Here is a 24,401-nt window from a genome sequence, read left to right as displayed (position 1 = left end):
GTAGCAGCCTTTGCTCTTGAATTATGAGCATGCAAGCCTATTGGAAGTTGCTGCTTGGCTAGCACATATCAGATCTTTATAGAGAGTTGAATCCACTAAGAAATAGTGCGTTTTTGTATCGCTTTCAGTTTCTTGTCTCCAGAGAAGCCCACAAAGAGATGATCGTCTAGGTGATGGTGTCTGGTTCGAACCCTTAAAAAAACTCTCTAGGATGTCTTGGGGTCAAGGCGGTGGGTCCACACCTCCTCTTTTGAGGGGTGAGGTGGAGCATAAAAAGTTTCAAGTTGAAGGACTGACCTATGTGGAAGGGTGTCACTACCTTTGGCAGAAAAATCTAATTTTTCTAGAAAACAAGTGTGTCTGGGAAGATCATGTATACAGATGAACCACAGACAAGGGCTGGAATTCCATCGTTCAGCTGGTTGATGTTATAGTGATGATGTTTTAGCTGTGAGCAGGCAGGAGAAGAGGACAACTGTGAATGGGTTTGAAAGGAGTGCATATTAAGTTCGTGAGTCTCTCCTGAACTTTTTCAGCACTCTGGCCAAAAAAAGGAGGAGCGTAAAGGCATACCGGAGTCAAACCAGTGCGGACAGAAGAGGTTTCTGAGGAACGACTGCCTTGGGAATGCGCAAAAACGTTTTAAAACTGCACGTTTTCTGTGGTGGCAAATAAGGGTTCTCCCCATTGCTGCAAGATTGCCTGTGCCACCTCTGCGTGTAACTGCCATTTGTGATCACCAGGTAACATCAGCAAAGTTCATCCACTTTGGAGTTTAAAGATCCTGCCAGATGTTGGATGAGCGTTCAGCCATTCCAGAGTGGTAGGGCCTCCTGGCACATGACCCACAACCCCACACCGACCTGTTTGCTGCAGTACTAAATTGTGGTTTTGTGGACTGTGAGAACCTGCACCTGTTTCCCCTAAACGGTTGGGAGGTACCCTTTCAGTGCCAAGAACTCCCTACCCTAGCAACGATGCATCAGCTACAATCATTAGCTTTGGGTGGAGTAGGGAGAGGAATCTGCCCCCTGGTCTAATTGTGGTTGAGCAGCCACCAGTACAGGCCTTTTTCAGGCTCCTTCAAAACCTGTATGGGCTCTGAAAAGTTTCCTAAGACTTCAGATCCCACAGCACAGCTTATTTGTGCTACCTGGTGTGGCCTACAAGCAAGATGCAGGAGATTAGGAGGCCCAGAAGCCTCAGAGTTACTCTCACTGAGATCCAGGAAAAAGGCTGAATATCCTGGACTTGCTGAGGTGGAGTGATAGCTCTGAACTACACGGTCTCCAGTATGGCACCAATAAAAGAAAGCCTCTGTGAAGGAGTAAGGTATGACTTTGGCAGGTTGATGTCAACAATGTCAACAGGTTGGCCATCCTCTTGATGTGGTTTATGACTGCTTGGGGTGAACATGCTTTCAGGAGTCAGTGATCAAGGTATTTAAAGACTGGTATTCTGAACCTTCTTGGATGAGCTACAACCACCCCCATCACCTATGTGAACACGAAAGGTAACACAGACAACTGAAAGTGCTTTTGGCCTAGCTGAAACCACAAGTAACATCTGTGGGTCTGCAGGATGGGGATGTGAAAATATGCGTCCTGCAGATCAAACGTTACTATCCAGTCACCTGGATCCAAAGCAGACAGAACCTGGACGAGAGTGAGCATTGTGAACTTGTCCTTCTGGAGGAAGAAGTTCAAAAAGTAAAGGTTGAGAATGGGGAAAAGAACACCATCCTTCTTCGATAATAGAAAATAACGAGAGTAACATCCAGTCCTGATCTCGGATACTGGCACCCTGCCTATTACTCCCTTAGCCAAGAGAGTGAGAACTTCTCCACACAGTATGGACAAGTGATCCTCCAGGAGATTGTGATGTGTGGGTGGCATATCAGGGGTATAGGATTGGAAAGGGAGGGAGTACTGTTGTTCTACACTCTGGAGCACCCATTGAGCAGCAGTGAAGCTCCTCTAGCCACAGAAGTAAAGGGCGAGCTTAGCTCCCAAAGGCAATCAAGTGCTACAAAGGCCAAATTAAGTGGGTTTTGCAGAGGCCGCAGGGGTAGGTGTTAAAGTCTGTGTAGAAGTTTGCCCCTGCTAGCCTAGACGCTGTTGCCCTGATCCCTGGCCTGGATCGAAAGGGCTGGTGGGCCTGTTGCTGCTGATGCCCTTTGTTGCTGTGGCCCAAATTGGAAAGGCCTCTGCTTGTAACCCCGCCCACAGCCTTGAAAGGGTCAATGCTGTTGGGGAAATTGCAGCACCAGCTAAGGTAGGCATAAAGATAAGGTGGTGGCCTTGCTGTTTTAAAATCTTTCTAAGGCCAAATCAGACTTCACTTTAAAAAAATCTGAGAGCTGTTGAACGGCATGTTCATTAAAGATTGGACATCAGAGGAAAAGGCAGGGAAGGAAATCTAGTTGTGCCACCTGAACACCACACTGATTCCAACTACCAGACTCAGACAGTCACCAGTGTTCAGACCAGAACAAATAGAATATTTTGCCATATCTTGTTTGTCCAAAATTAGGCTTTGCAGGGTTGGACAAAGTTCTTCTTGGCTAACCGGCAAGATGTCTGCCACCTTATTCCAAAGTGCACATGCATATCACACCATGAGGCATGATCTATGAACGGACCTTAGAGCAAGGCTAGTCGAGGAGAATAGTTTCCATCCGCTTTGTTTCCCTCTCAGGTGGAGCGGTAGGGAATGCGTCGGGGTCCGCCAATTTGTAGAAGCTTGAACCACTTGACAAAGTGTGATGCTGGATAATAAAGTGTGGATCTCCCAGGTTAGGCCCATGTCAGCTTGCTACCGGTCTACGGATCGGCGAGCAAGATCCTGGTTTGGCCCAGGTGCACATCGGGATATTGGTGAGGTCATTGTTAAATGGTAACAGGGGCTCTGTGACTGTCGTTCTTGACTGCACAGGGAAGTATGGGGCGAGTCTCCTGTATATTGAAAGCCATAAGCTGGAGAATTATTCTGAATAAATTGGTATTATCCCTTCGATCCTACTAGGCTGAAAAGGAAATATATATTCACTGCTGGCTCTGTGCATGACATCAATTGAAAAAAAATATTGTTTGTTACCTTTCTTTATTTTGTTATGCCAATCCAAGATGGCCAAATCTTTTTACTGCTATCATGTCCTATTTTGCCACTATAAAAGGATTACTATTATGAAGTCCAGGTGTGTCGCTAGGGTGCTTATAACATTGCTCACTCTCTGGACTCAGTGGATTCTGTTCTTCTGTCTAGTTGCGGTCCTTCGCTTGCTGTTTTGCCCGACCAGCTAGAATGTTTTTCTAGCAGTTTTTTTTCCTTCTGGCTGGGTTATTTTCTGGAGCAGTGTTTGGTGTTTTGCCCAAATGTTCGGCCTGGTACTGTCTCTAGAGATAAGCAGCTATTTCTGTGAAATAAGAAGACACTGGAGGCATTGCCCAAAAGATCACCACCCTCAGAGATGTGCTTAGTTTTTTTGTGTTTCTTGTGCAAACTCTTTCTCTTACCAGAGTTGCATGACTTCGACAAAGGCCGCTCATGTAAGTTTCCTTGAGAGTGGGGTGGGAACGAATCTATGCCTGTGGCCTCGATCAGGAACACTTCTTTGACTTTCTGACTTTGGTCACTGATTACTCAGCTTCACTTTCTCCGATGGCCTTTTTATTCATTTTTTTTTACAGCATTCACAGAACTTCGAGCCGTGTTTGACACTGACACCAGAGACAATTACCATGAATGTCAATAATCAACATCAGTTGGTTACCAGACCTACATGGCTTGAACCCTGTTCTGTTAAGGGGTAGATATGCTGCACGACTTTTGGAAACATTTTGAGGGAAATCTGTGTCAGAATGACAAGATGAAGAGATCCGCGTCAGTAGGTGTGTAAAGAAAGGAACTAACAGGGCGCAGGTGACGCTCCTGTAGTGGCCCCAACATCATATGTGTAACAGACACACCAGACCGGGAGCCACACTCCATCACATGTGGACGCGCAAAGGAACTGACTGAAGTTGTGTGGCCTGGCAGGCAGCAATGGCGAATGCGCCATAACGACTCTCCGTGCTTGAAGTCCATCATAATCACCTCAAACGAAGTTACACCATACTGGGCTCTTGCTACTGCTGGTGCACTGGGTCATCGGCCCTCCTTGGCCTATCGGTCCACCCGCACACATCATGGTGGCACAGTATCTATAAACGCCATCGGGCGTGCCTTGCCAATGGCGGAACTTCTGCTTTTGGAAAGGGCCGTAACTGCAGGGGTGGCCGGGGAGCCTGGAGCAGAGGTCACGCCACCTGCAATCTCAACCAGAGGTGAGGACTGTGGCATGCCCAATTTTGCCACGACGAGCTGCCTGGAGACACACGAAGACCCACAGACTCCCTTGACACTGGAGCCAATGACACTGTTGCGGATTGAGCGGGCAGTGAGGGCAGCAGCAAGCAGTCCAACAAACACCTGCAGTAGGCTTGTCCGGTGCTCATCACAGAAGTGGATCCCTACGTGTGTGGAACGCTACAGGGGGCGATCGGGTGCCCCAGGAACACATGTGGCTGCCAGGGCCTGCCCGGATGCCAGACGACCTGCTCCCGCCCATGCTTCCCCCACATGGGAGATACTACCGCACTATGAGGCCTGGGATTTGGGGAGGGGGACACCCACCTGCCCTGATCTACTCACTAGCTGTGGACAGACTGATAGAAGCACCACACGGTCTGGGCTTGAACCTACCTCGCAGGCCAGTGCCCCCAGTGAGAACACACTGCAACACAGCTAAGGGGGCCCCCTCCTCACCCTACGTCAGCGACTTTTGGGGAGCAGGGAGCCCTACCAACAACCTGCCAACACACCAGTATCTGCGAGGGAACGTGCTGGGGAACAGTGAACTTACCTATCTGGGTGAAGAAGGCCAGCGTCCGCCAACAGGACTCTTAAACCCTTAACTGTTTTCTTGCTGCGGCTAGCACCTTGCCCTTGGACCGCCACTGCATATACCTCAGGGGGACCTCGCACCCCCCATCGTCACATGTTGCCCTGGAACTCTCCAGTTTTCAGTGGATGATGCCTGCCCTTGACTGGGCTCTAGGGGCGGATAGAGACTAGCTGGGGGAGCCCTGAGCGAGCCCTGGGGGAGCCAGGAGCGAGCCCTGAGGAAGCCTGGAGCGAACTCTGGGGGAGCCTGGAGCGAGCTCTGGGGGAGCCTGGAGCAAAACTTGGGTGATGCAGAACCTCCGCTGCCTGGCACTGGCCTAACAGTTGGAATTTGCTCGGCCTGTGCAATGGGTACCAAGAGCACTGTGACTAGTAAAGGCCTCCAAGGGCTACAGCACCTATAGGTGAGCCACCGCTCTAGCAGGGTGCACTAGACCACAGGTGAGGGTACAGTTGCATGAGCACGATCTCCCTAAAATGTCTAAGTCTATTCTTAGACATTTTAAGTGCAGTAAAGCCATAAAGAGTATATGGTCTGGGGATTTGGTCTTCACTTACTCAACAGCTCCATAATGGCTTTACTGAACTCTGGGAAGTTTGGTAGCAAACTTCTCAGCATATTAAACCCACACTGATGCCAGTGTGGGATTTAATGTAAAATGCATACAGAGGGCATCTTGGGGATGAACCCTGAAAAAGAGCCAGCCCTAGTGTGGTTCCTGAATGGGTGCCTGCCATTTACCACCACCAGACAGGTTTCTGGACCCCTGGGTAGAGCACCTCCACTCTCTGGGTCCAGAAACAAAGGCCCATGAAGCCTGCTACCTTTGTAAGCTGTGCCTGCCTTTTGCTGCCCCCATTAACTGGCTCTCACCGGTTCTGATCCCCACTCTGGGTCGGAGAATCGGTGGAAAACACGAGTTAGGAGGAGAGGTGTGACCACTTTTGCCAACCCCACACCTTAGGTGGGGGAGGTGGCAAGGTGAAGCACAAGTCTCAGTTCCCTCCATCTAGAAGATGAAGGGACCCAGCCAATTAGAAAGAGGCTAACACCCCCCTCCCACTGGAGGGTGGCATAATAGGGGGTGTACCCACCAAAAGAAAGGGAATCATTGGTCCCGACCTGCACACCCCTGTAATGGCCCCTAAATTTAGAATTTAGGGGCAACGCTGAACCTTGCCTCCTCAGATTTGAGAGAAAAAAGAAGGACCGAATAGCAGTGCTGACCCAGGAATTAGAGGACACCAACTACTTTGGCCCCAGCCCTACTGGCCTGTCCCAACTCCGGCCTGCCTACAGCAGAAACCCCAGAACCCAGAGGACCTGCCCTTACAGACTCGGTCTCCCCTGAGCACTGGATTTGCTCAAAGAAAGAGTCACCGACAGAATCCGGATCGATTTTGCACCACCCTGCACCCGACGCCACGACACGGATTCAAGTGACAACAACAGGAGGAGGTCTCCCAAGCGATCCTGACCTGCAATCTGGTGATTGCCGACCTCCCTCAAGCTTCAAGCCGACACCTGCAGCCTCAACCTGAAGGCCCCCCCCGACCGCAGCTGGTAAGAAGACCCAACATCAAAAGACACTCCTGCACCGGATGCCAGACGGCCTCGGGTGGCCCAATAAATGGTGTCCAGGCATCCCCCAAGAACCTAACTTACCACTCCAGCAGGTGGTCGCCTTCAGGAAGTGTCCCAGCCCGAGCCTGCAGCATCTTTGCCAAACCGAAGATCTCCATTGGAATCAACAGGGCCCCTGACGTCACCTTGGCACTTTTTACCTGTCAGCCCGTGCTGCTGGTAGTGCAGCTCCTATGCTGATTGTTGGCCCTGCAATGCTGACCTTAACCCCAGGAGCTTTGCTCCCAATCCAGAGTGGCCTTCTGTAAGCAGCCCATGACCGAAGGCCCCCTTAGCACACACTGGCTGACATTGGGCCCCTACACTCTGTACCCGGTGGCACCGGTGCTGCTGGTGGTGAAATTTGAGTGCCTAACTGAATCTTGGGAAACCTTGGCTCTAACCTCCAAAAACTATTCTTGTAGGTCGTTTACTTATCTGCAAACCGATAACCTTTTTTTCCAAAGGAATTAATGTTGTGATGTTTTGTCCCTAAAAATGTTGTGTCGAGCTGAACTTTTGTGTGAAAGATAAGCAACTATATTGCAAACCCAAAGAAATCTTACCTTGTATTGTAGGACCACAGTGTAGTATCTAGCAATACCACCCTGAGTAGTTGATGTAATCCAAAAGTAATGAAAACGAATTTCTAAGTAATTTAAGCAGTTTTTTAAGGATATATCAACCTGTAACAATTGCAAATCCATTCCCAATTGCATTTCCTTGTGATTTTATACAATTGAAAGTGCATTTTACTTACCCGTACCAAGTCCTGCTTGGTCCTAGAAATAAAAGGATTAGTTACTTACCGTAAATGCAGCCTTCCATACATCAAAAGCTGAATAATGCTTTAAGGACCTCCCTTGTATACCACAAACAATACATTAAAAACAGGGAAAAAGCAAACAGCAAAGTATGTTTGAAAACTGTTTTAATGCTTAACACTTAGCGCAATCCTGTAAAAAGGACTAAAAGCATGGACAGCTCACAGGCTGCATTGTAGAAAGATAGCATAGTAAAGCTGAAAAGCTAACCCATAGGAACATAGAAATAAACTGGCACCGTGCCTTTAAGGCGGCCATGACTCATAGCTTCCCATCATGTCTCGGGGGTGACAGTTAGGTCAGTTGTTCTTTGCGGTGACCCAAAGGCCAGGGCACAAAGAGTTGACATTTAAAGTTTTCCTTTGCCCGGGGAGCCAGGTGGGTTGCTTATGACTTTGATGAGGATATCCCTGGAAGAGAACTAGGATTACAGGTAAGTAACTAATCCTTCTCTTCCAGGGGATCCTCATCAATAGTCATAAGCACCTGAATAGAATAGCAAACCTCATGCCTGCCACCTGCGGGCAAAAAGGAAAAGGAACTACAAATCAAGCTCATATAAAAACTTGAAAACACAGATATCTTATCATCTGAACAGATGTTTCAAGGAGGATTGGTCTACTTGAGTATCCGCTCTGGAGTCGGAGTCGAGACAGTAATGCCTCGTGAAAGTGTGTGAACCGATCTCCAGGTTGCTGCCTTGCAAATCTCATCCATTGGTACGTTATGCAAGAAAGCTACTGTAGCTGCTTTCCCCCTAGTGGGGTTTGTTTGCCAATTGGTATACCAATCTAATGCATCGTGAAACGAACCGTTTGGAAGCTGGAATGCCCGTCCTAATGGCACAATAATTTCAAAACAATTGGTCTGATTTCCTTATGGCCTTTGTTCCCTCCAAATAGAATTTGAGAACCCTCTGAAGGTCTAAGGAACAGAGTGAACTTTCTGCTGGAGTAGCAGGATTGGGAAAGAAAGAGGGGAGAGAAATAGTCTGGTTAACATGAAAATCAGACACCACCTTTGGCAAAAAAGAAGGATGTGTTCTCAACACTACCCTGTTGTAATGGAACACAGTATATGGTTCCTTGGAACATAATGCTTGGATCTCACTTACTCTGTGCGCTGATGTCATCGCCACCAGAAAAGCAACCTTCCATGTTAAGTGTTGCAGCATGGCTTTATGAATGGGCTCAAAGGGAGGGCCCATTAATCTGGAAAGGACTAGATTCAACTCCCAAGGAGGAGAAGGAGGTCGAACAGGGGGATGCACCTTCTTCAAACCCTGTAGGAAAACCTTGACCACCTGCAGTTGAAAAAAGGAAGGTTGGTTGGGTGCCCTTCTGTAGGCCGTAATGGCCGCCAAGTGCACCCTGATTGATGAATACTTCGAACCTGGTTTTGCCAAGTAAAAGAGATAAGGAAGAATTACCTCTTCCTGCCCAGTTGTAGTATTAAAATGATTACGTGCACACCACACATACAATTGTTTCTACTTAAAGGCGTACGATGTTCTCGTGGATGGCCTCTTTCAAGATATGCATGCAATCCTGAGGTAGATTCAGGTGTCCGTATTGCAGGATCTCAGGAGCCATGCTGCCAAGTTCAGTGAGGGAAGGCTGGGGTGAAGAATCTTCCCGTCCATCTTGGTCAGAAGGTCCGATCTGAACGGCAGCCTCTTGTGGGGGCATATTGACAGCTGTAATAGGTCTGGATACCACCACTGGTGAGGCCAGTCTGGTGCTAACAATAGCATCGTCATGTTGGATCGGATGAGCTTGGACACCACCTTCGGGATGAGAGGTAGTGGAGGAAAGGCGTATGCAAATGCTCAGGACCAATCCATCAAAAGAGCATTCCCTCTCATCCCTGGTCGGTAGAACCTGGATGCGAAGGCGTGGCACTTTTTTGTTTTGGTCATCTGCAAACAAGTCTATTGATGGCTGACCCCACTGACGAATAATGTCTGCCACCACCTTGTCGTAGAGCACCCAGTCTGGCTGATCTTCGAAGTGCCCACTGAGTGCGCCTGCTCGCACGTTTTGCTCTCCTGGAAGATGCACTGCTGTGATGGAAAGGTCTCGGGCCAGAAGTCAGTGTCAAATCGCTTGTGATTCCAGGGAGGGTGGGCAAGAGCGTGTACCACCATGTTTGTTGAGGTAATAGATTGTGGTCGTGTTGTCTGTTTGTATTCGAATTGAGTTGGATTTTATCAATGGCTAAAAAGCTTTTAAAGCTAGATGGACTGCTCGCAGTTCTAACATGTTTATATAGTAAGACTGCTCCTTGCTGGACCACCGGCCTTGCCTTTGCAGGCAACCCATGTGCGCTCCTCATCCTTGCAGGGATACATCAATGATCAAGGACTGCTCCGGAACTGGTTGATGGAAAGGGACTCCAACCAAGAGGTTCTTCGGTCGAGTCCACCAAAGAATGGACGACTTTGCTGCTTGGGAGAGCAAAGTCCAGTCTTCCCAGTGACTTGATGACTGATCCCATTTGTCCTCCAGATCCTGTTGTAAAGGTCTCATCCTCAGTTTGGAGTTGGGAATGAGAAATATGCAAGATGCCATCAACCCCAGCAGAGATCCTATTTGCTGGACCGTTGGCTGATCTGTATGAAGGAGAGTACTGCATTTCTGCTTCATCGATAAAAGCCTCTCCTCCGAAGGAAACGCTTTTCCTATGTTTGAGTTCAGAGTAGAGCCCAAATAATGGATTCTCTGAGTAGGCCGGTGAACCGATATCTCCATGTTCACATGAAGGCCCAACCGGTGGAGCAGATTCAAACAAATTTGAAAATAGTTCCTTACCACCCGAGGGCATGGTCCCTTCAAGAGCCAATCGTCTAAGTACTGGTAAACAAACAGACCCTTTCGATGCAAAGCAGCCGCTACCACTGCCATGCATTTGGTAAAGACTTGTGGTGCGGATTTCAGACCGAAGGGTAAGACCTTGAATTGGTAATGTTTGTTGCCGACCAAGAATCGCAGGTACTTGCGATGACGTGGAACGATGGGTATGTGGAAGTACGCATCTTGGAGATCTATCTAACACATCCAATCTCCTTTTTGTAGATGTGGAAATATTTGATGAAGCGCCAACATGCGAAACTTCTCCTTCAAGATGACTTTGCTCAGCGATCGAAGGTCCAGGATAGGCCTGAATTTGTGCTCTTGATCTTTTTTCGGCACAAGGAAGTACCTGGAATATACCCCCTTCCCTCGCTGAGCAGTGGGGACCTCTTCAATGGCTTTTTTTCTTTAAAGGAGGAATGTCCTTTGGAGGTACCCGAAAACATAGTGCGTATCCATTGCGCAGTATACTGAGCACCCACCGATCTTTTGTTATGTTGCACCACTCTTTTAGATGATTTGATACACTTCCTCCCACTGGAGTGGGCAACAATGCTAGAGGAAGCTCACACTCATTGCTTCCCTGCGGATCTGACCTCCTCTGTCTCTGGATGATTTTCGGCCTTGGTACTGCGACTTGTTTTGATTCTTGCTTTGCGACCATTGAGGGGTTTGAACCCTCTGTTAGTAGTTTTTGTGCAGGCTGGGCCTCTATCTTCGCTTGAATTCTTTTTTCTTTTCTAAGCCCACAGCTTTGAGAGTGTCTAATTCGGTTTTCATTCTTGCCATCTCCTCATCAGCGTGGCTACCAAACAGAGAGGAGCCAGAGAATGGCAGATTAAGGATCCATTGTTGGGCATCCGGTTTTGCTGCCGTTAATCTTAACCAAGCAGATTTTCTTGCGCAAATCCCATGTGCATAGGAATGCACCGACAGCGTAGCACCATCTGCCGCTGTGCTGATCACCTGGTTGGCTACCAGAGATCCTTCTTTGATTATTTCCTCCAAGTCTCTTTGGTCCTCCTTCGGGAGCTTTTCTCTGAAACGGTCCAGGGAGTTCCATAAGGCCCTGTCATAGCGGCCTAATAAGGCTGCAGCACTCGAGACCTTCAGCGAGGACGCTGCAGATCCGCATACTTTCCTTCCCCAGGAGTCTTGGGCTCTACTTTCCTTGTCTGGTGGAACTGAGGAAGATGTGTTTACTGCATACGTTTTTCTAGCCGCGCCTACGATCATAGAGTCTGCAGGTGGATCTGCCTTCAAGAAAGGAGGGTCCTTTTATGCCGGCTTACATTTCTTTTGGATTCTGGCCAGCGCAGCCTTAATTGAAGATGGCAAAAACACACAGTGCCCGCACCACAATTACTCAATCAAATTTTTAAGAGGGTAAGAGACCAATTTATTGTGACCACCCTCGACATGATTATTTTGTGTCAATCATTTTGTACTTTTCACATTTTCACAAAGCTTGTAACAGAAAAAAGACTGTACATTTAAATATTTACAAAAATATATATACTCTGTACATACGTGGAAAAACACACAATGTTTACACAATAAAAAAGGTTTCTGCATCAAACATTACACAAATTATGAATACATCACAAACAACAATATCACAAACATTACAATCAAAACATGAGAAAAACTAATTTCTAGGGGGAACATAAGCAACTCAATGACTCGTAGACGCTTGAATACTGGACCAGCCGGTCCTAGTATCTTGAAGATGGTAGTTTATTCCACCCAAGAACAACTGCCAGAAGACGTAACAGCTTCAGGAACGGGTATGCCGATGTGAGATGAATGATGCGTGAAGTACCGGCATCTGTGGTTCTCTGCAACCCACTTGGGATTAAAACTTTGTAAATAAGGAAGCACGCACGGCAACTCACTAGAGGAAGACTTTAGGCACTACACTAACCAGGAGGCCACGGGGTGGCCACGCCCACCAGGGCAGGTGGAATGAAATCTTCAAAAGTGCCTTTCCAACTGCCGCGGCGTTTTTCCAACAGACAGCCTTTAGCCCATGAAGAAGTGCTTCATAGCACGAAACGCGTCGGGCTGGTCTATTACTACAGCGAAGACACTCTGCTGGTGTTTCAGTGCTATTCTCCCATTAAAGATGTTGGCAAATCGTAACTTACCTGCGTGGGCTCACTCCTTGCAGGCAAACGTTTGTTGGAATATATATATATATATATATATATATATATACATATCGCGCCACTGAAGAGTGCAATGAGCACGAAACGCGTCCGGCGTGAATCAACAGGCATGCTGTAAACTGGATCCGCCCGCCGAACCGGCTTTTACCTCATGAAGGTTGCTGCAGTGGATGTTAGAGTGAGTCTCCAACAGGTGGGAACCTTGGAGCTTTGATATATATATATATATAGCAGCCCAGGAAGAAGGAGCCTTTGCTCCGAAACGCGTCGGCGAAATATGCTAATCCGAGGGGCATAAAAGACAAGCTGCATCCTAAAGCTGGCTAGCAAGAGAACTGCGTGTGCCTTCTCAAAGCTTCAGGGCACCTTGTAGTACATATATATATAAAGATGCAAATATGTTTTTCACACATATGATTGTGAATCCGGGGTCCCGCGCATGGGCGGGAATATTCAGGTGCTTCTGACTATTGATGAGGATCCCCTGGAAGACAACATAAGTATACCTTTTTTTATACTTAACCAAATGGTCTGGATTCAGTCTCCGACTGTGTGCCATCAGGCTTCAGTGAGTAAATACAATAAAGCCTAGCTGCTCACCCACACTACCACAAAGAAAGCTGTTAGTACTTGTCTAATTTAGCCTCTGCTATACCTCTGGGGATTCCCCGGACTCCGTGCAGACTATACCTGGTTTTGGTACAGTATATACAGAGCTAGCTTCCAACAGCCAACGCACCACATTCCTTGAGGTGAAGCAGCGTCTCAGGCAGGTGGGAGTCCAATAATCCCTGCTGTACCCAGCCAGACTCAAAATAATACACCAGGCCAAGACTCAATTTTACACTTACCCTAAGGCAGTATGGGATTGGCTGGACTGCCACTTTGGCACCTCCTTGCCTCAGCCAACTGCAACACGTCCAACCTGGCTGCACTAAAACGAAGGCAGGGGGCCAGCCAGCTGAGGGACACTCCCCTCGAACTAAAGGTCTGCTTCATCGGTGATCCCCAACTTGAAGCAAATCATGGTGGATAAGCAGCAAGCTCTGGTGGCAGCTAAGCACTAGCCAAATGAGAGGACGAGATCAGGAGGGTGCTCAACGATAATGATAGGGAGTGGATCCCGGGCTTTGACATTTCCACACATTATCTCGAGGAATGCATGGTTAAAAAAAATACAGTTCCACATTCTGCACCGGGCATACCTCACCCCACTAAACTTAACAGATACTTGCACACAGTGCAAGCCCTTGCCCTTGCTAAAGTTCAGATGAAGTGGACCTCCGTCCTATGTTATGGTCATGCCAGTGCTGCATCCTTTCTGGCAAAACATACATACCATACTTTGTGATGTTACATAACTCCCTGACCTTCACTCCTGGGAGGCCAGCACCATCTGCATCTTCAGATGCAAGAAACGCCAAGTAGCTCGTTTTGCATCCCAGCTCCGCCCTGCTACTAGCTAAACGCACGATTATACACTGGAAGGCACCGTGCGGATATGGAGAGCTGCTTAAAGCACAGCCCTTCGATACTAGGAGGATGGACGCATCCGTCAACGTAACTTATCCCCTCCTTTTCAAGCCCACGCAGTGCTTCCCGCCCCATTAAGTCCCAAGCACAATCACTCATGCCTATCCCTTGTGCCCGGTTTTTATTCTCCCTCTTTAACTGCTGCACAGCTTCCAACCCTTTCTCCACTCCCAGTTATCGAGCGGATATTTGTTCTGCAATTCTTGATCACGAGACTTGCACTGCACTGACCCCCTATGCATTTTTACTCTTAAAATAACGGTGAGCCAACTACAGAGCAAAGGGAATCAAATAGCCTTTGACACACTCAAAGAACGATACAAGTTTGATAGCACAGAGCTCTATAACTTCCTCAAGATAAGGGTGGCAATCGCCAAAGCAGGCTTAAACAATCTCACCCCATCAATAATACAATATGCCACCGGCCTGAACATCATAGGACACCAAGTAGCGCACATATACAGAGCCCTGAGGCCCAAAGCGTCTAAACTAAATAATAAAGCTATAGCCGACTGGGAGGCAGTGGCAGGGAAAGTGCTCAGTGAGGAGGAAAGAGCAGACCTCTGGTCTTCATCATCAAGAAGGATGGCGACAACGACTCTAGACCAGACAAAATTCTGGCTGTTACACAAAGCCTTCTGGACCCCGGCACGCCTGGCCTCCATGGGAATCAGAGAAAATGATTCCTGCTGGAACTGCAACAAGCAGAAAGGGGACCTGGCACACCTACTCTTCCACTGCACTAAAACCAGGAAATTCTGGGACGCAATAAACACTTTCATCAACGACCTAACAGGCGCCACACTAACACTGGACTTTCACTACCTAGTACTGGGGTACACAGACCCATCAATAACATCTGGGAATGACAGGGACCTGATTGACCTCCTGCTCACAGCGGCGGTCAAGATGGTGTTGACCAACTGGAAAGACACAGCAAAGGCAACTTTTAAAGCCTGGTTCAACTGGGTCACGTTCCTACAGGCAGCCGACACCATAACAACGAACAGCCTACCGAACGCCGGGAAAAAAAGCGAGATGTGGATGTCGCTAGACAACTACCTGTCCTCCCATAAGCCTCCCTGAACGCCCAGACTAGGCAACACTCACAATCCACATGCATCACCTACTCAGCGACACAATTGCTCTCTACACTCTCTATATCTCTACACCTCTCTTTCTCCTTTCTCTTCGCGCCACCAGGGGGGTAGGAAGACAATCAAACAGCGCGCAAGGGATGCGGGGGAAGCCTAAAGGAAAACGAGAAGAGGATGAAGCCAGCGTGAGAACATGGACTATGGACTTACAGGCACAGGCCAATAGAGACACTGTTCGCACGACTCCCCCCCCCCCCCCGCACCCCCCCCCCCCCCCGGGCGTTTCTTTTTCCATCCTTATTTTTCCCATTCCCCATGTGTTTTACTCTGTACCTTGTATATATGTCTTTTTTCAATAAAAATTACTGAACTAAAAAAAAATAATAATGTACAACACCTGCAGTGGTAACTATAGGCTGATGCGATTGATAATAGAACCGATGTTTATCCTAGCCCATTTCATGCATTTCTTTTTTCACTGCTTTACAAAACCGTCAATAAAAAGAATGTTAAATTTAATGAAAAGGAAACGAATTTAAGTCTCTACTCTAGTCTAGCGCCTGGAGAAGAAATTCACAATGTAAGGAATTTGCAGTTAGAGTCTCTATCAGAAATGTTCCCATTCACATAGACAGAGTTTGAAATAAACGTTGGACAGAAACATTTCTATTTGACAAATGTTATCCTGGATTCAGCGCCCAGTCAGAGATATTTTAGGCTCTTGAATATCTACAAACATGCAACTATAGGAATGTTTTCAGTTGTTAGTGAACAGAATCCTCTGCCTTAGTCAATCCAGACTGAGTTTAAACATAACATTTTTAATGGTAAAAAAATCCATCTTTTTGAAAAAAAAACATTGTTATTAACAGTTATCTGTGGAATTATGAGTGGTCTTTGTGTTTTCTGATGTTATTTGAGGGCAGTCCATCTTTCCATTTCGACCTACTCATCACATGTAGAAGCTCAGCGAAGACCTTTTTTGTGAACTTACATAACATTCAATACTGTTGCACAAAAGGGCTGTACACACCACTAACTAAACATCTCAAAACATTTCCAGTGCCTTTTTATCAAATAGAATGATGTACATCCAATTTCCCCATGCAGTGACTATTTACATATACTTTACATCAGATAGGTAATAAATAAATACAGCATTAACAAGGTAGACATTTGCAAATGTTCTGTAAATAATTAGCATACTTCCAAATGCTCCATTTCTAATTTCTTCACAAAATATAAAGACTTTACACAACACTATTATGATTTTGAGGTGTACAAAAAATACAAATCTCTTACCTGTTGGGTCCCATGTGACATTATGTGCTAAAGAATCTAGCAAAAACTGACCACTTTTCTGCCACTGATTATATGCTCCCTACAAATTAAATAAAAAAGAAACATTAATGATTATAAAAATATATATCGGTATGTTTGCAAAATGTTAATTGCCCTCTAATCATGTTCATAGTATGTAATGCTGTAGATTCACAAGCTCTGCATAATTCTGTCATCTAGTGTTAAGCCTAGACGCTTGAAACGTGTTTTTCTTCAAAGAAGTTGGAGTCATGAAACCTTCTGTAACTCAACTCTTGGTCCAAAATGAAGCAGCACATTGGCTCCACCTCAGATTGTTTCATGTAAACAGAGGGAAGAGTTGAAGACAGAGTTTGCTGTCCATATTGAAGGACAGGGAAAACAATATATGTGATCACTGCTGGCTTATGGGGATGATGGTGGGTGTATGGGAATCTACAGCGCTACACGCTATAAACAGATAATTATAGGGTTAGGAACATTTTCTGTTCGTAGCATGTGTGGCTGTAGATACACATGCTCTTCATAGAATATACAGCAGTCCCTCTCCAAAGTGGCAGCTAGCAAGTAGATGATACAGATGTTTGCAACAGAGTTCTTAAAACCTCTTGGCTAACTAAAGCATGGTTTTGTGCACGAAAGTCAACAAATGCTTGGTGAATGTACGTTTTGTTGACAAAGCAACAGCCTTGCATATTTCCGTTAAAGATATATTACCGGAGAAGGCTAAGGTTGCATCCTTTTTGCATGCAGAATGGGCTCTATGGGGCACATGGAGTGTGCACTTAGCCTTGGCACAGCAAGTCAAGATGCACTCAACTATCCAACTGGCAATACTATCTTTTGCGATAACACGCCCTCTGTGGGGTTTTACAAAGGCTACAAAAAGTTGAGTAGATTTTCTAAAAGGCTTAGTTCTATCAATGTGGTACATAAGTGCTCTCTTGACATCCAGAGTGTGAAGGGCTCTTTCAATTACAGACTGTGGCTGTAAAAAAAACAGGAAATTCTTGGTCTGTAAGAGCTTGGCGCTCACACGTACGTCTGAGGGAGGTGAATGATCGAGAAACATACCTTCCATGACAAGAAATGTTATCTGTCATAAATGTAGAAGCTTTTACTAACACAGGAGGGAGTGGAGAGGTGGTGTCGTCACAGAACACCGGGGGTGGATTCGACCTCCCCTTGCAAATTATCATCAACACTAGGATCCACCCCTGAGGGGTTTAGTAGGTGATTACTCAAATCAAGGGTCATGTGCATTACCTACAATGGTTGGAAGCACATAGTGTTTCCTAAATACTCCTCACACACCAAAAGGGCCCTTGGTGTCATGCTTCATCATAGGGGTCTTCGTGCCCCTCTTTGGGATGAGACGTGCTCTCACCTGCGAATACGTTGGAGCACTGATAGTTTTTCCCTATGTGTGGTGTAGAAATGAGTGAGTGGAAGGGTCAGGGGTGAGTGCAAAAGTGAATGGTAAAAAATACCTAGCTCCTGTGGAGTAGAAACTTTAATATGCCATGGTGCCGGTATTGTTAAAAAGGTGTGGGTCGGAGGTGTATTTTTTCAATGTACAAAGCCTCCTATGTGTGTCAAAATGTTTCGAAGCGTTATACTTCATCTTCAGGACAGGTCAACAGATCCCTACCGATCTGACATAGCTCGTTTGACAATGTCAAAAATGATGTGGTGCTATATAAACAGGTAGTGAATGCTATGTGTTAGAGACAGATTAGTCTTAATAAAATACGATACCAAAAGGAAAGTCCTTAAGGGTAATCTGAAACACAGCATTTTAAAACGTCAGGTATGCAATGCAACAGTGGTGACCTGCAAAGGAGTGATATATAAAGTGCTTATTATTCATCATTTACTTAGATGTGATCGATTAACACTGGTGCAGTGTCCTGTAAAAAAAGAGACAATACAAGACGCACAAAGATTTAACAGAAAACACACACTCCACATGAAATACTCCATGGTTGACTTTGCAGGGTCTGGAGAAAGATTATAATCAGATATGGGAAGTAAAAAATGATGCTACACAGGGATACATACTTGTTATATGGAAGGCGAGTGCTTCATGAGCCTTAGAAACGAGGGGAACAAGGTGCCTTTTGCACTCTGCAGGTGAGAAAATAGGCATTAAAATGGTCTCCAGTCATTTGTGGATTCACCTGAACTGAATAGGCATGAGATACTTCCTTCTAGGATACCAGCGTCTAGTGTTATTTACAAGAACGATCATAATTCACTTTTTTATGACACTGGACCCACCAGTAATGTCTATACTTTAATTTAGCCAGCATCGATGAGGCCTCTTAATGAGCATTTTTCTTATAGAAGTTCCTGGTGAAAGTCCCCATAACCACAACTGTTTCTTTGATATTCAGGCTTTTTCATTCCTTTACCGGCCCCAAAACTATGTGCCTACTGCTTGGGGGACCATTAATGACTATGAGAATGTACCCCGCCACACTGGGTTAACCATTTTCCTTTATTTTAGTTTTTTTACCTGCTGTACCAGACCAGACAACCCTCTCCTTAACTGCAGTCCACTACACGAGAGGTGACGCGACCACGTTTCACCTCCATCATATGCGTATCTAGACTTTAAGCCCTTTTTTGATGTTCATTCTATGTATATTTACACTTTAAGATACTAATATCCTTTTTCCTTTTTCTCATCAATCGTTTCAAACTGAGCCTACTTTTGTCACACACACACAGTCGAGCACTAACCAATAGGGTTAGCGCCCTAGTGGCAAGAAGGCCGGAAGTCCCCGTATTACATTCCCCTTCTGGGTCAATCAGGACATTGTAAACCTTGAACAGACACCACAACCAGCCCTCAGGTTTAGCGCTCTAGAGTTAAGGCCATTCTATTATCGCATCCGGGTCAAGCAAGGAAGTGTGAATCCACAGATACACGACAGCGGGTAGCACGCAACGGTTCTTCCGGGTCTAGACGCGCTGCATTTAGACAGCTGACGGCGGAAAGACTAAACAATTAAGGCCAGTATAAATAAAGGCCCCTCGGGGTCTCAGTGTATCCACGGAGCCGCAAGGAGGAGATGTTTGTACAAGGTGGTACCCTGGTGCATGTAAGTTCAGCATAGCCGCTATAGGGAAGTCGGCCTTTAGACCCTCGACATTTCAGATTTTTACATCCCGTCTATATCAACAATGGACTGGAGACCATTCTGATGCCTATTTCTTCACATGCAAAGTGCAAAAGGCACCTTGTCCCCCTCATTTCTAAGGCTCATGAGGCACTCGCCTTCCATACAACAAATGCGTATCCCTGTGTAGCATCATTTTTTACTTCCCATATCAGATTACAATGTTTCTCCAGAACCTGCAAAGTCAACCATGGAGTATTTCATGTAGAGTGTGTGTTTTCTGTAAAAAGTTTGTGCGTCTTGTATGGGCTCTTTTTTACAGGACACTGCACCAGTGTTAATCGATCACATCTAAGTCAACGATGATTAATAAGCAGTGTATATATATCACTCCTTTGCAGGTCACCACTGTTGCACACGGAATGCATTGCATACCTGACATTTTTAAATGCTGTGTTTCTCTTTCAGGTTACCCTTAAGGACTTTCCTTTTGGTATCGTATTTTATTAAGACTAATCTGGTTCTAACACTTAGCATTCACTACCTGTTTATATAGCACCACATCATTTTTGACACTGTCAAACGAGCTATGTGAGATCGGTAGGTATCTGTTGACCTGCCTGAAGAAGCAGAACGCTTCGAAACATGTTGACACACACAGGAGGCTTTGTACATTGAAACAATACACCTCAGACCCACACCTTTTTAACAATACTGGCATCTTGGAATATTAAAGTTTCTACTCCACGGGAGCTAGGTATTTTTTTAACATTCACTTTTTCACTCACACCTGACCCTTCAAGTCACTCATTTCTACACCACACATAGTGAACAAATACCAGTGCTCTAGCTTACTCGCAGGTAGTAGCACGCCGCGTAGACCCCTATGATGATGCATGACACCAAGGGCCCTTTTGGTGTGTGTGTGTGAGGGGTATTTAAGAAACACTATGTGTTTCCAACCATTGTTGGTAATGCACAAGACCGTTGATTTAAGTAATCCTCTACCAAACCCATCAAGGGCGGATCCTAGTGTTTATGATAAATGTAGAGGCTTCAGCGCTCAGTCCATCATCTCCTTGTATTTGCTTTGTTCGCCCTAAGTGGGCAGGGTATGCCCAGACGTGGGTCCCTTGCTCACTTTGTCACTGGATTCAAGCTAGCTTGGCTGATGAAGGGTGTTATCCAGAAAGTGGTCCCAGAATGCTTGTTTCCAGTTCAGGGAAGACCTGGCTAGGCAGTTCGGACTGGACTGTTCCCATGAGGCACAGGGTCAAGACTGATTTGCATATAGCTGGGTCTGAACTGAGGTGGCGAAGTCAGCTAAAGAATGATGATGGATTCAACCCAGATCTCTGACTAGAAGTGAGAGTCTGAAAAGTTTCAGCACTCCGTCCATCATCTCCTTGTGTGTGCATAAATGTAGAGGCTCACAAGCGGGACCCAATAGTCAGGTAAGGGCTACAGTGAGGTTTCAGATATGTGCATCTTTGTGGGCTTTTTAATCCCTCCATGAAGGCTTTAATAACTGGTATTCTAAACAAGGAAGTGTGTCGACTGTTTTGAAGGTACATTATCAACGTGGTTAAGTCTAAGCATGTAGAGGTGTAAGCAAAGCCTGCCTTCAGGGTTGGACTGACCTAGAGGGCAATCAGGCAACCCCCCCAATGGCCTAGTCTGACATAGTGTGAGAGACAATTTGTTTAGAAATTTGTGGGCCCGTTTACTGATCTGGTGGGCAGATTTTTACTATTGATTTTACTGATGCTACCACAAACATCACCTGCAGCAAATACAAATGCATGCAATCTCCCACACCTTGCAGAATACCCACACAGCATGTCTTTATCAACTTCAAAAGTGGCCTAATATGCAAATGTGGGCCACTTTTTTGACTATATGGTTAGCTACTGGGGGACACTTTTATTGTTTGTCACAATCCGACACAGCCTGCCTTGTATAAGTGTAGAAGGTAAGACGCAATCTGCTGTGTGGAAAATGTGAAAGGACATAACTGTTTGGAGATGTGGCAATGAATGCACCACCTGCATGATAAAATTATTTACTCTGGAAGACTGAGATAATCTAGCTTAAGGGTGCCTGATTGCTAGGTTAAGCTGTTTCCATCTGGGTGTCTGAGCCAACTCTACAGCTTAGTGAGAAGGTCTGGTGTATTGTGGGAGTTTCCAGTGAGAATTGACTGACATCTCTAAAGAGGATTGAATACTAGGGCTATCTCATCCAGGTTGATGTGACTAGGGTGACGGTCAGGGACACCTACTTCATCTTCCTCACCATGTATGGGATGAAGGGGAGAGGCAGAAAGGCATAGGCAAATATCCCTGACCAGTTCATCAATAGAGCATGGGCCATGAACTATGGGTGGGGATAGCTGGAGTTGAAGTTATGGCATTTTGCATTTTTGGGAGATGAAGATAGGTTGATCATTGGACTCTCCCACCATTGGAAGTACCCGATGAAGGATTTGTGGATGGCATTCTCATTCATGGACCAAGTGGTGTTTCCTGCTGAGTAGGTCGGTATAGTTGTTCGCCACTCCCAGCAAGTGCTCCAACAACAAGTGAACGTTGTTCCATTTGCCTTGAGCCAAATCTTGTGAACTAGCATAGAAACCTGGAGACAGTGAGTCACACCCTGCCTTTGGATGTGGAACATGGCTGTCGTGCAATTTCTCTTTAATAGTACTGTTTTCCCCCAGAGAAGTGGGAGCAACACTTTCAGAGCTAGCCTGATAGCTTGAAGCTCCAAGCAGTTTGTGAGATGCCTCTGGTGCTAAGGGGTGCAGGTGCCTTGGACAGTCCTGTTGTGGGGGTGAACCACCCCACCTCACGAGGGAGACATATGTGGTTATAATCACCAGCAAAAGGGGGTCTGGAAAGGGCCTGTCGAACAACAGATTATTGCTGTTTCATCAAAGCATAAAGTACTGGGCCCAAGTAGTTACCAACACCATATCCTCACAGTCGACATACACTTGTTCCTACTATCTTAAGAGACATTCTTGTAGCAGGCGCTTATGTAACTTGTCAACGGGTACAATTGCTATGCATAAAGTCAACATCCCCAACATTTTCATTATAGGTCGAACAGTAACAGACAGTGTGTATGAAATTGAACCAGCAGCTGTTGGAATGCCATCACCCTCTAATGGTAGGGGAATACATTGCCTGTTACATTATTTAAGACTGAACCATGGAAATTATGAAACTGCTGCTGCTGAGGATGTGATTTCTTTTTTTTGCATTGATGGTGAAACCTAGGCTGTGAAGTAGAGACACTGTCGTCTGAGTGTTTGCTAGATATTTCCATTTGCTGCTGATCTTGGTCAGCTAGTCAACTGAATATGGAAAGAAGAGTAGAGTATGACAGGTGTACTGCCACCCCCACTAGAGACTTTGCAAATATAGCTTTGGAGCAGCGGCAACTCCAAATCAAAACACCTTGAACTGGTACTGTCCTCTACTTATCAAAGGCATTAGTGGTGTGCTGGTTGATGAGGATATGAAAGAACGCATGATGCCACCTTGACATAGCATCAGGATGATGTCTTGTAGAGTGGCCATATGAAAGGCTGGAAGTCAAGGATCAGCCTGATAGAGCAGTCCTTCTTGGATATTAAAAATTAGAGTACACCCCCACACAGCATTGGGGAGCAGATTGAAGAAATGTAGTCTTCATTCTCAGGGAATACTTACTAATAAAAAAAAGAACTTAGCACAGATGTGAAAATATGAAAAGACATCTTTATTAAATGTAATAAGTGAGGCCACGTCACACAGAAGCCGTAGCAACTGAATGAGGTAGTCTGAGAAATACAGAGAACAGAGCCCTTTTATATGCTCAGGGTTACAAAACTCAGCATAAAAGTAAGGGGCAGTCCTTGCTGTTGTAAGCATGCAAAATGCCTAACATTCCTTCTTACACAAGCCGGACAAACCCATAATAAAAGGACCACAACCCATATCATAAACAGACCATAAAACAAGAAACAGATAGAAGTAGCATAAGGCATGTGTGTGTGCAGTAAACCTTTATGATGTCCTGTGCTCTGATCCTTAATCTTGATCAGCTAAAGGGCAGGAACTGGTTTAACAAGGTCAGCTTCAGGCAACAAGGTCAGTTCACTCAGGTCAAACAGGAGTCAGCATGAACTCGAGCTAAGGTGTACATGTCCTTAAAAGACTAGTTCAGCCACAATCATGGCCTATGTGAGGGCAACCACAAAACTGGCTGCCATACACAAAATGGAACCCACGGGTTCAGAATTCACAGAACCTCAGTCCCTCCTTTTGCCCTTACGTAGGCAATCACTCAGTCTGTATCTGAATCGATATCAATATTATCCGTTATTCCCTTCACTAAGGCATTATTATTCGAGTTATATTTCATGGAACGCATGGGATAGACTTCGTTGGCATAAATAAACATCGTCTGATATGCCCATACAGACCCATTGTAACTAAATGACAGAACCAAATAGGGAATACCTCTATCTGTGGTATGTGGCATAAGACAACACACCCAACAATTAGTGGTGCTCATTACTAACTGGTGTTGATGCAGAAGCTGTACAAAGGAATTATTAGTAAACTCTGACCTCCTAACCAGTTCATGTTCAGGTAAAGTATGGAAAGAATGCAAATAAATAGTAGTAGGAAGAGACATAGGTTGGGAGGTGGGTACAGATGTCAATTGGGTAGCAAAAACAATCCAACCCACAAAAGACAATGTCATGCTTAAAAATACTAGAAAACATGTTATTAAGAACATATGGACAACAGGAGAAAGTAATGACCACTATTACAAACAAAATTATCATTTTTCACAACTCTAAGCAGAAAGCAAATCCTAAAATTATCTAGTAACATTTTTTATGGCTCCTATGTATTTCAG

At 45.7% G+C, this 24,401-nt stretch overlaps 1 protein-coding gene across 4 annotated transcripts in view; it reads right to left on the bottom strand.

Moving 5' to 3' along the window:
- Positions 1–24,401, bottom strand: part of DMXL1 (Dmx like 1) — a 2,287,446-nt gene that overhangs the window by 2,076,499 nt on the left and 186,546 nt on the right. For all 4 annotated transcript variants that reach the window (XM_078675553.1, XM_078675555.1, XM_078675552.1 and 1 more), the window contains one exon: positions 16,345–16,423. In XM_078675553.1, the coding sequence (XP_078531679.1) occupies positions 16,345–16,423 (79 nt within the window). The remainder of the gene's footprint in view (positions 1–16,344; positions 16,424–24,401) is intronic.

Source organism: Lissotriton helveticus, chromosome 2_1 (genome assembly GCF_964261635.1).
Source record: "Lissotriton helveticus chromosome 2_1, aLisHel1.1, whole genome shotgun sequence".
NCBI classification, from domain to species: Eukaryota; Metazoa; Chordata; class Amphibia; order Caudata; family Salamandridae; genus Lissotriton; species Lissotriton helveticus.
This window is presented reverse-complemented; position numbering and strand designations above follow the sequence as displayed.